The 15,889-nt window shown below is 52.9% G+C and overlaps 5 protein-coding genes across 5 annotated transcripts; 2 read left to right on the forward strand and 3 right to left on the reverse strand.

Moving 5' to 3' along the window:
• Nucleotides 1-927: 927 nt before the first annotated feature.
• On the reverse strand, nt 928-1,906 carry J4E85_006809 (uncharacterized protein; the record flags this gene model as incomplete). Its single annotated transcript, XM_051471044.1, has 2 exons — nt 928-1,350; nt 1,403-1,906. 2 exons carry the CDS (start codon nt 1,904-1,906, stop codon nt 928-930), a joined length of 927 nt encoding a protein of 308 aa, XP_051325254.1.
• Nucleotides 1,907-3,512: 1,606 nt separating this feature from the next.
• On the reverse strand, nt 3,513-7,144 carry LYS2 (putative NRPS-like protein biosynthetic cluster; the record flags this gene model as incomplete). The annotated part of the gene is made up of 3 exons (XM_051471045.1): nt 3,513-5,446; nt 5,493-6,763; nt 6,810-7,144. 3 exons carry the CDS (start codon nt 7,142-7,144, stop codon nt 3,513-3,515), a joined length of 3,540 nt encoding a protein of 1,179 aa, XP_051325255.1.
• A 639-nt stretch (nt 7,145-7,783) lies between these two features.
• On the forward strand, nt 7,784-9,715 carry J4E85_006811 (uncharacterized protein; the record flags this gene model as incomplete). The annotated part of the gene is made up of 1 exon (XM_051471046.1): nt 7,784-9,715. One exon carries the CDS (start codon nt 7,784-7,786, stop codon nt 9,713-9,715), a length of 1,932 nt encoding a protein of 643 aa, XP_051325256.1.
• Nucleotides 9,716-11,153: 1,438 nt separating this feature from the next.
• On the forward strand, nt 11,154-11,896 carry J4E85_006812 (uncharacterized protein; the record flags this gene model as incomplete). Its single annotated transcript, XM_051471047.1, has 2 exons — nt 11,154-11,181; nt 11,208-11,896. 2 exons carry the CDS (start codon nt 11,154-11,156, stop codon nt 11,894-11,896), a joined length of 717 nt encoding a protein of 238 aa, XP_051325257.1.
• A 39-nt stretch (nt 11,897-11,935) lies between these two features.
• Nucleotides 11,936-15,088, reverse strand: J4E85_006813 (uncharacterized protein; the record flags this gene model as incomplete). The annotated part of the gene is made up of 1 exon (XM_051471048.1): nt 11,936-15,088. One exon carries the CDS (start codon nt 15,086-15,088, stop codon nt 11,936-11,938), a length of 3,153 nt encoding a protein of 1,050 aa, XP_051325258.1.
• Between the last annotated feature and the right edge of the window lie 801 nt (nt 15,089-15,889).

The raw sequence follows: 15,889 nt of genomic DNA on the forward strand, positions 1-15,889 counted from the left end.
TGTATGAGTTACTAAACACGATGAATGCGCGGGTTTACTCGGTGATGGGAAAGATGATGTAGACAAAGGGTAGGCTTATACTAGGAGATTCACAGCTCATCACCCCTCACAAGACCTTCAATGCCACTCCCCAAACACGTGCTCTGTTTACACCCTCCAACATTCCACCACCGCCCTTGCTTTTCCCACCCCTTCCTTCTTCCCCAACCCCAAGCCCGAGCGGAGCCCCATAGCGCAAACAGCATATCCAGCGTATCCGCGGCGGAACCTGGGCGGTATTGGCACGAGTCTTGGACGGCAAGTCTGCCGCAAGAACAAGTCTACGTTGCGGTGAGCAGATAACGTGTCGAAACACATGTAGCGGAATGGGCGGAGCGGCGGTAAGCATTGGGCTGTTAACATGCTCAATCCCCATGTGTGGCTTGCAAGTAGATTGGATCGGGCGGTCGGGGCAACTGGATTTCCGCTCTCTGGGTGCCATGCGTCTTGGACGCGTGTGGCGTTGCTCGAAGCATTGGAGGGGCCGAGGGGCTGAGTACGGGTGAGTTTGCGCCTGGACTCCTTGGTAAGGCGTGGGTAGTGGCTTGGAAGCGCGGGTAACCTGCTTGGAAATGCAACGGTGTAAAGTGTTTCGTACGAGGTACACTGTCAATTGCGAGTAACATGTGCGAGAGACGTTATGGGTGTTGTAGAGATGTTGTGGTATTCGAGGAAAATGGGGTATATCATGTCGAGCTCCGTTTGCTCTCCTACTCTTACACAGAGAGGCCCAATAACGCCGTGCTGTCATCCCAGATCAGCATTCCTTCATGTCCGATGCCCCTAAAACAAAAGTACGCCATGGTATATGCCGCTTAAACATCGCTCGTCCCATCACTGAGCGAACGGTAAAAACAAAAACTCGTCGTCGTAGCGATAGCCTTCTCTTCAAACATGCGTCTCTCGCAGTCCCCTTGAGAGCCATCGTTCCCACCAGTTCCGTACGCCGACGATGCTCTCTTTACCATCGTTGTGTCCGTCGTGACCTCCAGGGTCTCCTAATATCAACGAGAAAAACCAGAATCCTGCAGCGGTCCATGCGGCGATTGCGACACCGAATGCGACAATTGGTGAAAACAGGTGAATGACGACGAGCATAGGCGCGCTGTAACCAGTCGTTGAGTCGTGGGAATAGACGAGGTGTAGCTGCAGGTTCAGCGCTGGTGCGAGGAAGGCTGTGATTTGTTCCGAAAATGACGGGCGTTTGGTGCAGAATCGCAATGGTGCTAGTGCGAGCGAGATCAGGAGAGCGAAGATCGTCCAGAGAGCGATGGCGCCGGAGAGGAAAGCACAGGGGCCGCAAAGCCAAAACTGCATATTGTTAGCCACGCTCCATAGGGCTTCGGGAAAGTAGAACTCATACCAGTAACTGCCATGCCTTCTCCTCTGGGCCTTTCTCATGGTAGGCACCTTTGTCGTAGACGATCGCATCGCCATCTGGTCCAGCCGCAGACACACGGTTTGGAGATCGGCGGCCTTGCGACGAACCGTAGCCATGCTTCTCAGGATCAAGATGCGCTTGTTGTGGATATTGTATGCTTCCTCGTTCTATCTCTGATCTACTGGAGTATCGGATCTCGGCTGTTGAGTTGCGTTGTTGGCCGATCGAGGAGATGCTGCTGCAGGGGCTTGGCGCAGAGGATGCCTTTGGCGAGAACGGGTGCGAGATGACGGAATCATGGCCACGGCCAAAACTCGACTTGCTGTGACGGTCTATGCGGATGGTCTGTTGTCGCTGGTATGGCTCCTTCTCGTTGTATGCGTAGTTGTACTCGTCGGGCGATGTGTTGGTTGATAGCTGGTGCAGCGGTTGGCTCTGCTGGGGGGGAGTGGCCGAACATGACACCGGCGGACGCTGGGATTCCATTGCCGGCAATTGGTAGTCGACGTCACTGGTTGACGGGCATCAGACGACCCTTTGAGACATGCGAAGTCGATGAGGTGCCGGGCATGTTATAGAAGAGGCGGAGACTTCCCTCAGGAGAGGCAAGACTCTTGTTACATACAATTACGCTCTCAAGACCTTGGGAGAAGGTCTTGGGCTTGGCTTTCATCCCCAAGGCTCGGCATTGGGGCTGGGCAGAGCATCTCAAGACGGGGACGGCCAATCACGGCTCGCGTGGGCGGTCCCAGCGCAACTCTCTTCCAGACGCCGCTCAGACCAAAGACGGAATTCGCGGCAGCGACCTGGCCTCATGTCGTTGGAGCCCCCAGCTCTCATCTTTATCATCTTCGCCCTTTGTCTTGGCTCGCGCCGACGATGCTGAGCAACGCTGAGCAAACGGACCGTCGCACGCTGGTGCACCTCGTCGTCGTGTGCAATGCCCTCTGAGAACGCGCCAAGCCGGAAACAAGCGCTACCATGGTCCGTCTAGGCTGGTTGCTGGATGCGTGAAGCTGTGCCTAGGAAATATTGAACCCACGGATCGTGGACTGTTGTACCACAGGCATGACACCCCACAAGAATCCAATGCGGTTCTCCAATCCGCCTAGATAACGGAGGGGACCACAGAGGCGCGGCAGGTTACGGCCCCGCGGTGCAACGTCGCGAGCACTCCTTGTGTCGCATCGCCAATCCAAGTCGGAACGGCGGAGCGCATTTGATAGCGCTTGTTGGCGGAAATAGCTGCAAGTTGCTTTGCGAAGTCTGAATCCGGGCTCCAAGCGTGGCTGAAACGAAGTTGGCCTTGCTGATCTCGATCTTGGCATTGGCACATGAGAAGCTCAGATACTCTGTTGAAGGCGCCAGTTGTCCTGGCGTCCGCTGGCTATGCTGGCTTGGTCTCTATCAGGTGCTTTGTTTTGACCTGAATAAGCCCGTCGCTTTCTCGGCATGCTGTTCGCACCCTGATCGAAGGAACAGCAGTGACCGGCTCAAACCTACCGTTCCTTTGGTAATGCCTCATGCCATACAGCACGAAGCGCTGCCAGTGACGTCCACCTCAGTGTTGTTGCATTCACCGCGTGCTCCTTGGCATCGGATTCATTAGTGATCTGGCGATAAGCGTTCTGCTGCAGCCACAGCCGGTGGTAATACACAGCATGGCGGAGTTGTGTTCCGCCCCGCGGACAACTTTAGCGAACCGGGTATAATATTGGAAAGAAATGTAAGCTGCAAGGCAAACGTCGGTTAGCAGCTGGCACTGCGAGGAAGGATGCTCTGTGGCGCTGGGCGGGGTGTTGTAACGTCGATGGGGCTGTGATGTCACTCGACGTAAATGGAAGTCGCGATGGAAGGAGCGTCTGAGCACCTGCATACTCCAGCGTCAACGAACTATGTGTTAGTCTTGATGACGACGTCGCGATGAACCATGAGCATCCGGCACTTCCGACATGTGTACATGCTGATCATTGAGTGCGGCATTGGTTAACATGAAAGAATTGTGCTTTTTCTCGATCTCCTTCTAAATGGAGGATCAGATCCCTTGCTAAACATGACCTCAATGTGCACTACAGGGTCTGACAAGGATGATCTAGACACCCCTTCGACCGCCAACCAGCTTCATACCTTCCCGCATAGCATCCGTCAGTCGGCTCATGACCAGCTCTTTGATGCCCTTCTTCTCCGGCTTCGGCATGAAACCTAGCTCGATCAGATAACTGACGTACACACCTACAGTGTCCTCCGTCACCGCACCGCCCTTGCTCCAATCCTCGCCTGTCCATGCTTGGTCTTTCTTCAATGCTTCCGCCGCATTTTTGTCGTCGAGTTCAGGTGCCTTGGTATCGGCAGGCAGGTCTCCAGTAACGAAATGGTACAGCGGTAGCAGTGCGTTTTCCTCTTTCGTACCAGAGCGGTCTGACACATAGGCTTCCATGTTTTGCTTCCACTCTGGGTAGGTAACAAGAGGAACGCTGTATCCAAAGTTTTCAAGGGCTCCCAAGAACTCGTTGAAGGTGATACGGGGGTGTGATGTGATTTGCGCGACTCCTAGGGGCGCGATGGGCGGGTTGAACGAGGATGCCACAACAACGCGAGCAACATGAGTCACAGGAACCATGTTGATGGTGTTTGTGATGTCGGGTCGTGATTTGAGTTGGATGCACCCCTTGAGTATACGCACGAGGAAGTCGTCGGTGTTGGTGGTGCCGTACTCTGGGTCTCCCAAGACATAGCCGGGACGAATGACGCAGCCACTCAGACCTTTCTGGCCAGCCTGTCGTGTGAGATACTCGGCTGCCCATTTAGACTGACCGTAACCAGTGCCCAAGCCTTTGCGAGCACCTTCCAGATCGTCTTCTTCAGGAACGCCTGTCCCGCCACTGGCCAGACTCTTCTCGGACAGCTTGACGAAGTAGTCCGTGTCAAGCACCGATGTTGAGCTGACAAGACCGAAGTTCTTCGGCTTGCCCGCAGCACACATTGAGAGAGCGGTCATGGTGGAGATGACGTTGGGTCCGCGAAGACGTGAGTATGGCAATACCCAGTGTACTAATGCGCCATTGTGGATGACAACATCGACAGAGTCTACAAGCTTGTTCCAAGTATTCGGTTCAAGACCAAAGTTCTCCTTTTCTAGGTCGCCCACGAGAGGCTCCAGGCGTGATTCCCAGCTATCTTCCCAGATGCCATATGCAGAGCAGGTTTGCCTGACACGGCCGAGTGCAGCATCAATGTCTTTTGCACGGACGAGCACTGTAACCTTTCCGGGCCTCGACAGGACGTCTCGTAGAATGTAAGCACCCAAGAAGCCTGTCGCGCCAGTGAGGAAAGTATGTACTTCTTCCTTGGGATTCAGCGGCTCTCTAGTCTTGAACTCGGTCAGTTGGTTAGCGAGTTCTCTGGCATCAGCAGAGTAGGCCTCGTCTTCTGGATCCTCATCGATGGCTTCTGCAGTGTCCAGACGCAGACCAATAGGGTCCATAGCCTGGTCAATGTTTGCCGAGAAGCCGCGCAACGTTGGGTACTGGAAGATCGTGGTCATTGGTACATCGATATCTCTCCATTCTTGCCGGATCTTGAAGAGCAGTTGCTGAGCAATGATACTATGGCCTCCAAGGTCGAAGAAGGAGTCGCTTCCGCTGATGCCGTCGGCTGTCACACCACGGTCACCCAGAAGCTCAGCCCAGATACCGGCCATGGTCTTTTCAGTTGGTGTCAAGGCTGCACCCAACTGTGAAGGTCGCCTTGCACCTGCCGCTGCTAGATGCGCTGGTTCTGGGAAGGGTAGTGCCGGTCGATCAATCTTGCCGTTCGGGTTGAGCGGAAATCGAATGAGTGGGACGATAATTGACGGAACGGCATATGCAGGGAGCTTCTTCTTCAGATGCTCTCGCACATCGTCTCGTAGGTACTTGAAGCGCTTCAATAAAGTGACCATGCTGGTGTCATCGGCGGAATCACTGTCTTTCGCACCGCGCTCCTCAAGCCAGTCGTACCAACGCTTCATCTCAGGAACGATGTAGCCTATTATGTTAGCAAAAGTTTGAATTGGGATGAAGTTCAAACTTACTGACTAGTGTTGGCTCCTCATAGGCATCACGCTTCAATAGTGTGACATTCTCACGCACCAAAGGATGGGCAGAGAGATGTGAGTCGATCTCACCAAGCTCGATACGGAAGCCGCGAATTTTGACTTGCGAGTCGACTCGGCCTGTGCAGTGTACGTTACCATCCTCGGAGTAATGGCCCAGATCTCCAGAGCGGTAGAGTCTGTCGCGTGGACCTTTGTAGAACTCTCGCCATGGCTCAGCGGCACCTTGGCTTTCCACCTTTTTATTGTCTTCATCTACCCACTTCTGTTGGTCCACGAACCAGTTGTCAACGAATTTGGTGGCAGTCAAGTCAGGCAGACCCAGGTATTCCTCGGCCAGACCACCGGCTCGCACGTATATCTCACCACTCTCACCAGGCTTGCAAACCTTTGTCCTATCTTCGCGGTTGACTACCAAAAGCTGAACGTTGTTCATGCCACGACCAGCCGGAATGACTTCACCGATGGTATCAAGGAATTCGGGCGCTTCGGTGCAGCTCGGTAGCTCGTAGTAACTGACAGCTCTTTGTGTCTCTGTGGTTCCATACATGTTGACGATGCGTACGTTGGGTGCCAAGTTCTGCAACCTCCTGCAGTCGCGCTTGATTAGTAGGTCGCCTACGAAGAAGGAGTGATGCAGGCTTGGAAAGATGGCGGAAGCGCCTCCCACGAGAATTTGGCCCATGGCGGGTGTGAGATGTGTGACAGTCGCGCCATATTTGCGCATCCACTCGGCGAGCTTCTCATGCTGTATGTCCTCTTTGCTGGGCACGAGTAGTTGCGCACCGAGGAACAGTGGTGTGAAGATGTCTCGCTGGATAGGGTCGTGGGCGATGCCAGAGAGCATGGTGAATTTGTCGTTTTCAGACAGTCCAAAAGTCTCGGCCATCCATGGGAAGTAATGGGTCAGCGAAAAGTGCCGGCCCTTGACACCCTTGGGCTTTCCCTCCGATCCTGATGTGAAGGAGAGTGTGGGTGTTGAGTCTGGGCCGACCAGCACTCCTGGCAGCTCGGCTTTGAGCTTCTGTTGTTCCTCCAACACGTCCTTTCCGTCCTTGGAGCCTCCCACGAGGGTTCCATCGTCCTTGAGCTCGAGCGCAGGGACTTCTGTCCGCAGTTGTAGATTGTCCTTGACGTAGTCCCTCACTTGCTCTGAGATGGGACCGGCTTCGCGGGTGGCCTTGTCGATGACTACGAGTGCGCGTGGTTGGGAGACTTCGAGGTAGATGCATTGGCGGTCTGGGGGGTATCTAATGATGTCAGTAGGTCACTAGCTGTTTGATAAGCTAGACTCACAGCGGGTCTAGTACTGAGAAGGTCGCTCCTGCCGCCAGAACAGCCATAATGGCGACCACTAGGTCTACGCCACGATGGGCAAAGATCATGACTACCTCTCCTCTCTGCACGCCATTTTGCACCAGATGATGGGCTAGTACCGAGGTAGCCTCGAATATGTGTTTGTATGTGAACTTGCGCTCGGGTGTCTTGCTGGTAGCCGTCTCTACCACGCATGGCCGCTCGGGATGCTTGCGAGCATTTCCTGCGAAGATCTCGTGGATGGGTCCCTTGAAATCAGACCAGTGAAGGTCTGCGGTCGGATCTGGAATGCTTCCTTTGGTAAGTGAAGCCATTGTCGCGCGTACCTGTTCCTGCATGTTCAAGGAAATATATGGCGGGGTCGCGTTCTGAGTGTGCGCATGCGCGTAGATAGTTCGCGGATGTCCAATTATGATGTGAGCGAACAGAAGAAGGTATGAAATTCAGGCTTGGAGTGACGATTCGTCTCACGGCCTCTGAAACTGAAGAATGGAAGGAGAATGCAGAGTCATAGACACCAAAAGTAACAGAAGAGGTATGACGCATCCCGTCAAAATGCTCGACTCAGGCGACATCGGCCAGGGCGACCCCCACCACCGAAGGCTCGAAACGCGTGGGATGTCTGGGTCTGGGGCGCATCATCAGCCCTGCGCTAGCCTTGCACCTCGCCCTCGCCAAACTGGAAACGTTCCCTTAGCACGACGCGTCACCCGGCGTGTCAACTGGTGCAGTATCTGCGGCTTCTGCGTCTTTTTGTGCCTTTTTGTCGCTCGTTACGTTTGCTTCAAAGCTTGCTTGCATCGCCTAGCGGAGCTGAGTTCGCGCCGCCTTGCCTTCAATCAGCAACATCAGGCCCACCACGGATACCGGCTCCAGTAGTCTGAAAGCGCCCATGTCGCCAGAATTGCCATAGTCTGCCTTGTATTCACCTCACTTCTACATCCGATTGTGCCATGCCGACTCAGCATACCTTCATGGGCCGGCCCATTGCGCTGCAGATGCCCCCGAGGAGGTTCCAGGTCATCATCATCCTTCTGCTCTTCGTCATAGTAAACTTTACCTTTTACGGAACCCCAACACGCGACAGCATTCCGACCTATGACGAAGTCGCCGATGCGGTAAAGCACCCGCAAGCTCACCTGCCTGACCTGGGCGAGCTGCCAGCTGTGCCCAAACCCTTCGGTCCCTCAGCACACAAGCCGCCAGTCCAGGCAAACAGCACCACGGCCAGTGCTTACGGCGCTATAGAGTGGCTCAGTGATTTCAAATGGCGCAACCCTTTCTCCTCCCGCGTAACTCTCGATGAGAACACCGCCCTCCTACCACCACTACGCGAACGACCGCCGATTTACACATACTACGACGTACCGAAGAAGCAGGACAAGGACGTGTCCACGGCAGAACAACGGCTGATACTGGCATGGCGACGGGCGTGGTGGGCGCAGGGCTTCAAGCCTGTTGTACTGTCGCGGGCTGAGGCTATGCACCACCCACAATACCAGCTGTTCCAGCGCATGAAGCTAGATCCAAAGATCGAGTTTGAGGTCATGCGCTGGCTGGCCTGGGGGCATATGGGCGGCGGTGTTCTCGTCAATTGGCTCGCACTGCCCATGGCCGAGTACGAGAACCCGATGCTCAGCTTTCTGCGACGAAACGAATACGCCAAGCTGTCGAGGGTCCAGACCTTGGATAACGCCATCTTCTTTGGAGATCGCATGATGGTCGACGACGCGATCAAGAAGGTCATGGGCAACGAGTTGCTCAAGAATGTTACCGCGAGCAAGGATAAGCTGTTGAAGCTCGCCAAAAAAGAGGGTGGACCGATTGTCAACCTCCTGGACACGAAGGACATGAACTCAGACAGTAAGGCCGACGGAATCGCATCCTACAACATGGCTACGATCTCCAGCAAATACAAGACGGTCGCTGATAAGTTTACCAACACGACGCAAGCCGAGGCCCTCGACTTGCTCGCAAACCTCGTCAACTCGCACCTCCACCTGACCTGGCAAGAGCAACATCCAGAAGGTGTGGTAATCGTCAAGCCTGCACCGGAGCACACGACTGCCCTTTTACACGAAACAACGGACATTGCGCGTAACCTGACGCAATGTCCGACTACTCCAATGCCCAAGTCGTGCCCACCGAATCGACCAAAGTGCAAACCGTGCGATGCCAACAAAGGAATGAAGCTTCAGCTGTTCCCAGAATTCGTAAACACGACCAAGTTCTTCACGATCGGAACCGTTCCCCACCCATACACGCTGACTTCGTTACACTACACGCGCGACATGATAGACAAGAACTTCCTGCGCAACAGTGCAGCACGCGACCTGTGGATTAAGAAACTGACGGACAAATCTATTCCGGACGATCACACTGAAGAGTACCGCGTACTCAAGTTCAAGGAGCTTGTAGCAGCAGCCCCCGCTCATACTTTATGGCTCACAGCCGAGCGCATCACCCAAGACGACCTAGACTGGATCTTCGGTTTCGGTCTACCCCAGAACGCGTCTGCGAATGCCGAGCCCAGTTCACCCAGCAAGGAGTCCGAACTCATCGTATTCCCCCGTCCCGAACCCCCCAAGCCCATCGAGGGTATCGACATCCCGGACGAAAAGTGGATTGAGAAGGAGGGAGAGCACTTGAAGAAGGCACGTGAGGCTATCAAGAGCAAGGACAGGAACATGAAGCTAGTAGTCGAAGCCGTGGAGCAGTGGAACCTGGCGGACACGGAAGCCTGGAGGTTCTCGCGCGCCTACTCGGCGAGAAGGCGGCAAGAGCGGAAGAAGTGGGAAGAGGAAGAGGCAAAATTCTCGGGTAGTGAGAAGAAGGCTGGCGTTAGACCTGGCGAGGGCGGTGGAAGATGGACCGATCGGAGTTGATTCAGTTAGCGATTTGGGTTGTTCTATAGGAGTATCTATTGGCGTTCTTGGGGTATGTTCAATACTAGCGTGTACAGCTTAGAGCTAGTATCTGGTTAGAACGTGAGACTGGCTGGACCATGACCGTACAGCGGCGAACATAGGAAGAGGCTGTAGGATATTGCAAAAAGAGATGGGCATCCGCTTGCATAGGCAAAAAGAAGGTCAAAACATACAACAATGGGGTACAGTAGTAATGGATGAAGCCAAACGGTGCTCAGGCGGTCTTACGAGCGGATAACAACACGAACTGTCGTGACATCAGCAGCATCCCCCGAGAAATTCCTGTGTTGGGGCTTTCTCAGCCTTGTGTAACAGCCAACCCATCCTGCAGTGCCTAGCCTCTACCAAGGTAGACAGTGGCGTGCAGGCGAAGCATCCAGAAGAGAGAGGCGGAGGTCACCGGGGATGTCGGCTGTATAGTGATGGATTGGGATAACGGGCAGTAGAACACCGGTGTATGGTCGGTAAGGCCTAAAGGGTGGCACACTGCTTACCACCCTGGTAACTTCGCTTCGGCTCAGCTGCGCAGGCTATTCGCTCAGTTCCTAAGAACATCACATCACTTCCAGCCAATGGCTTACACCGAGAAAGAAATATCTGTGCTGCAGTAGATTCAGGCGGCGCAGTGTGAGTTCGTGCGGTAGAGCACTGGCGAAAACCTATTACGCTCCACTCCATCATTCCTATTGTTTCGGTATATCACCTAGGTAAGTCAGAGTATTTCATTACATCCAAGGTGCCTTGCCAGATCTCAGCCTTGTAGGCTCGCCTCAGCATCTTTGCGCTTAACGTCAGGAGGCATTCTTTGATCATTTGGCGAGCTGAATTGCAGTCAGCCTCGGAGGCGTGTTACACACACCGGTCGATCAAGCACCCTACGCCACAGCTCCTCGAGTATATATTGCAGTTCACACAACTCCTTCATCACTCGATATCTTCACTCCCATGTACTTTAATCTACCCTACCAGCATCAAACATTGATGGCTGCATCTCCCTCTCAGCAGCCTTGGACCTTCGACGTCAGTTCTCTCATCGTGCTGATAAGCGAAGATGAAGAGCGCAACTATCGCCTGAGCCGGCGCTCTCTCCTGCAGTGTCTAACTGCCGCGCCAGTCGTCGGACTACAAAACTACGTCCGCTCCTACGACCTATTACTCGAACCTAGCACAGAAACCTATTTCTCGCCGTACGGGGTGAAAAGCGCACCTCTACGCAACATTCGATTAGCAAATGCGCTGAAACACAACAAACTATTGGAAGATAAAAGATACACCGTTCTCAGCATACCTGCGACGCGCAGAGAACAAGACTGCACAAGCCGCTCTTCAGAAATCCTAATCGCGTGCTGGACGGGTATTACATGGCTGCTCATCGCAGGCTTGCTGGTCGCTATCCATGAAGTTCCTGGGACCACATGGGTGTCGTACGCTACATGCGCCGCGTTCACAGGGTGGTCGATCATCCTGCGCCTCATCGAGTACTTCAACGTGGTGCCCGCACCCGCCGAACGCCGGAATGTGCACGAATCCGACGCGCCCGACGCCGTATTTATTATGGGTCGCAACAACTCCGCCTTCGTCCTCAAAGGAAGCCGTAAAGACGTGAAAGACTGGACGAGTTGTGGGTTGATGTACCGCGAGGCTCCGTGCGGCGTACCATCGTCTGTGTGGCAGGGCTTCACTCGCATGGCTAGCCTGATGGTGTTGTTGTTCATCTTCTCAGCGGTGCCAAATGGAAGCACACTAGATCAAGTTGCGTTCATCATCCTAAACGCAGTTGCGCAGCTCAATGTGCTTGTTGGGCAGCGGCTGAATAGTCGGTGGGTGATGGCAAGACTAAAGAAAGAGGAGGACTCAAAAGTGGAGACCAGGACACACGTCTATGCGAAATTGATTAGGGCGTTCGGGGAAGCCGAGAGCGAAAAGCAGTGGGTTGATGCGTCAGGAATCTTGCCCAGGACGGATGTATGGATGGAATGGAAAGAACGGGTTGTGCACGATGAAGATGATCCGAAGAAGTTGTATCGCGTGGTTTCAGACGATTTCGAGCACAAGCGCAAGAGCACCAATGGAGGTGTACGCGATATGGACAAATTCATTAAGGTAGATGAGAAAGGTCACAACGCCGTCGTCACATGAGACCGGAAGTAAGACGCCAGATGCGTCTCCTCGCCCTCTTCAGCGTAACTCATAAATCCACTCTTGCTCCGTCCCGTAGAATCGTTCTCGCACCGCTTCCCCATCCATGCATCCGTGTACATAGCTCTCCCCTTTGAAGATGTAGAATATTTCTTCATCTTTTTTGAATCTCTGCTTCATGATGTCCTTCTTGCCACGCTGCTCCTTGTCTCTGGCAAGAATACTGTTAACCTTCTCTCGAGCGTCTTTCACTTCTTGCTCCCAGCTAGAAACAGCAGGAGTTTGTCCTTCTTGTTCCCTGAACTTCTCTTTCTGTTTCTCATACCTTCTTTTGCACACTTGGATATTGTCAAGCCTCTGCATGCACGACCTGATTGCCTGATATGAATCTTCGAAGCTTTCTTTGGCTTGGTCTCCCTCCTTCTTTGTATGGGCGCTCAGAATAACCGGAACAGTACACCCATGTAGAACGCATACCACATCTCCTTTTTGGACGTTTTTGCCAAGTCCTAGCTTACCTGCTTTAGTTTTGAAGAGAGATCGGCCCCAGATGACAGCATGAACCCGCCGACAAAACTCCGCAATGATGGAATTCCGTTCGTTGTTGATCAAAGCCGTGGTGTTCACGCTACCACTTTCCCGCCCACCTTTATCCACAGATTCCCTGCAAGCTCTTGCATAATAGTATGGTGGGTTACGATTGTCAAAACCTCTGTCAGCAACTATAGTCCTCCAAAATTCAGGCGGTGGGTCTTGGGTGTATGGTGGTTCCCATCCACTCAACTCCAACCATGAGTTTGGGATGCTCCCTCCTTGGGACGCATCTCTAACCTCGTCAATCTCATCCACTTTGAACCCCGTAACATAGAGACTGTAATGTCCCATGCGAGGTCTCTTCTTGAACCTGAGGTAGTCAAGCTTCACAGTCTCGGTTTGTGCGGCGCTGTAGTTTCTATGTCCATCTTGCGGCCATCCAACCAAAGGGTCTGCATTTGCTCGTCCCGTTTTCTTGATCTGGATGCCAGGGTGGCGATAAATCTCGAACGGTGCGTTCTTAGCACGAGGCACCCATGACGGCAGATCGACGTCTTTACTTTGCTCCATGTTGATGTCGTCATTTCGGTTCTCTTTCTCTTCCTGTGAGTCCTTCATTCGTTTGATCTCTTCCATTCGAGCTTTCTTCTCTCGCTCTTTTCGCTTTTGTGAAATTTCGCATAGCTTTTCCCTTGCCTCGTTCCTCCAGACTGCTTCACTTGTTTCACCCTCAATCTTCTTTCTCCAGTAGACGTCCAGATCAAGCTCTTCTTCACTTCGCACATATGTAAGCTCTGATCCTCTTCCGGTTTCAACTGCGGGTGACCTTTTCCTTTTCTTCACCCTAGCTGAATCGCCAGGCTGAGGCTCCAGTGCCCAGGGCCGACACAGTATATCCAAAGCCTGTACTGGATCATGTGCGCTCTTCCTCTCGATACAGAATTCCATAAAATCTCGACACACGTCTGAATATGGTCTAGTATAGTCGACTAGAAACGGTTTTTCTGCGAGAAATCCTTGGAAGAGTGATAGTAGAAATGGCAAATCCGCATCATTGGCTGTTACAAAAGGCTTAGTGACGGGCACTGCGTTGTCGTCGACTGTCGTTTCGTTTGTAGTGTCCGGCATTGTGTTCGAAGCGAATGGTGCTGCGTCTCTCGCGATGGCTAGCATAGAATACACCGAATCTCTGCATTCGCTTGCTTTGAATATGAACATTGTCGTCACTAGATACTCCAGGCTAAGAAGGCTTCTGCGATCCAGTGGATCGATAGTTTGTATGCTGTCGAGCGACTTAACCCGCTGGTCATGCTTCTCCTTAGTGGCCTTCTTCCTTGCTTTCTCCTCCTTGGCGGTCTTTTCTTCATCGGTTAATTTCTGATCAGTGTCTTTGTCATCTACTTCGTTCCTGTCCATGGGTGTTCCGTAACTACGAAACACCTTGCCTGTCGCTTGTACTAGAACGCTGGCTCCAAGTTGTGAAACACCTTCAAACCAGCCGGATACATGCCGAAACTGCACGTCCGTTTGCATCACTTCTGACAGTCGATGTGTCGCGCTCTCAACCTCCACAAAAAGCTCTACAGCGACAGCAAATTCTTTCCATGGCATTGAGTCAGGGCCACACCATATCTCGGCTTTGTTCGCCAAAGACAGCTCTTGAACAACCCAGCGGCGGGAAAACCATTCTCGTTGCATAAGCACCATTAATGCATGCCACTTGCTGTTGTAATCCTTGTCCGAGCTGATTGAATCAAAGTCTTTCAGGTGCGTGATCTCTTCTTTGATGAACTTGAAAGCAACCTCACTCTCATCATCTTGCTGTCCGAGCCAGATACAGACATTAGCTGCTCGAGTGTAGACCCTGGACATCATCTGCACCTGCTGATTGCGTTCGACGTGGTTATCTTGGTTGATACAAATAGCATCAATCCAGAGAATTCTTGGCTTCTCTTGGTGACGGAGATATTTCAAAGCCAGAGCCAGGTCCCTCCTCACTGGCATCTTGTAGGCCTCACCACCTTTCGTCACGGATACAGCGCAATCGGAGTCGTCCCGACCCCAGCACCACGATAATGCTTCATACTCAATCTCAATCTTCCCAACGGCCTCCAACTCTTCCTCCAAAATTTTGCGCTTCAGCACTTCGAAGTTAAGTATGAGGCGTTCTTTCTCTTTCTCCATTACTTCCATCCCTGTTTCCTCCGTCGCCCCATCTACCACCTGCGCTATCTCTTGGGTGTTCTTCATTCTGTTTATCAACGCCCTCAGGGAATCTTTTACTTCTTGCAGTGTCCGTTTGGCTTCTGTCTGATCTTGGTGCTGGGACTCAGGGACTTTTGGGTTTTCATACTGGCGACGCACATGGGTAGGGATATGAAAGGAGTTGTCGTAAGCCGCCTCGAAAAGCTCACATTGGATGGAATCCTCGCGATCACCTGGGTAGAGGCGCATTAGACGGATCATCTTTGGCGGTAGGGGATCGTAGACGTATTGTTTCATTCGTTTAAAGAGTGGGTCATCGAAGCGAAATAGTTTAGAGGCCCGATCTCTGATCTTGCTCGGTCTTGCGCCTCTGTCTATCTTTTGGAGCACATAGGTCTCATCCCCAAGCATGAGGAAATCCGACTTGTTGCGGGGCTTGGCTGTTGTAGACATGATGGAATGTTTGGAACAATGAGTTGGAAACGATTTCTTGTAATAGATGTGTCGAACATTGAACGCTAGTACGGCTCGTAGTTGGAATAAGTCGGTGGACTTGGGTCTGATCGCGATGAAGAAGTGGGGGCTTGCTATGCGAAGTTACCTGGGTACTCGCTATTCATGTTGGTCCCCATCTCTCAGCTCCGGAAAGTCGCATCCTTCTCTGACCGGCACAATGGTTCTAGGACTAGCCGAACCGCGACAATCGCTGGCCTGTGTCCTTCCGCAGACAAAACAGCTGATGTGCCACGCGCTTTTGTCCATTTCCGGCCGAATCTGGCGTTCATTAACCTCAAGAGCGTGCAGCCCCTACAGCTATACATACCACTACCACATTTGATTGGGTTTCCGGAGACCAGGCATGTGAGGTTTTCATCTACCGAGGCCGGGGGTGGAAGTTCTCTTAGCAGGTAGACCAATCTGGTATTGATGCGGACGCCCTGGGCGCCAACGTATCTTTCAGCCAGCCATGGATGAGGTCGATCGGTATGCACCTCCCCTCTCGGCTCTAGGCGCCGTATGACGGCCTTCCGCCTTCGAGCCTGTTATGATGACCCGCGCCTTGACTATACATGGCCTTTTAGGACTGAGGTGAAAAGTTGATATACTATTATTGAGACAGTCTGGTAATGGACCACGCAGAATTCCCGAGGTCGGGGTGATGCCCGTAGGTGACCTTGCCCGGCTCTCGTCCAACAAGCAGATGACATCCACCTCATGCGACGGCTCATGGCATTTCGCATGGGCGGGACGGCT

This window comes from Alternaria conjuncta, assembly GCF_024043145.1.
Source record: "Alternaria conjuncta strain BMP 0040 chromosome Unknown scaffold_9, whole genome shotgun sequence".
Lineage (NCBI taxonomy): Eukaryota > Fungi > Ascomycota > Dothideomycetes > Pleosporales > Pleosporaceae > Alternaria > Alternaria conjuncta.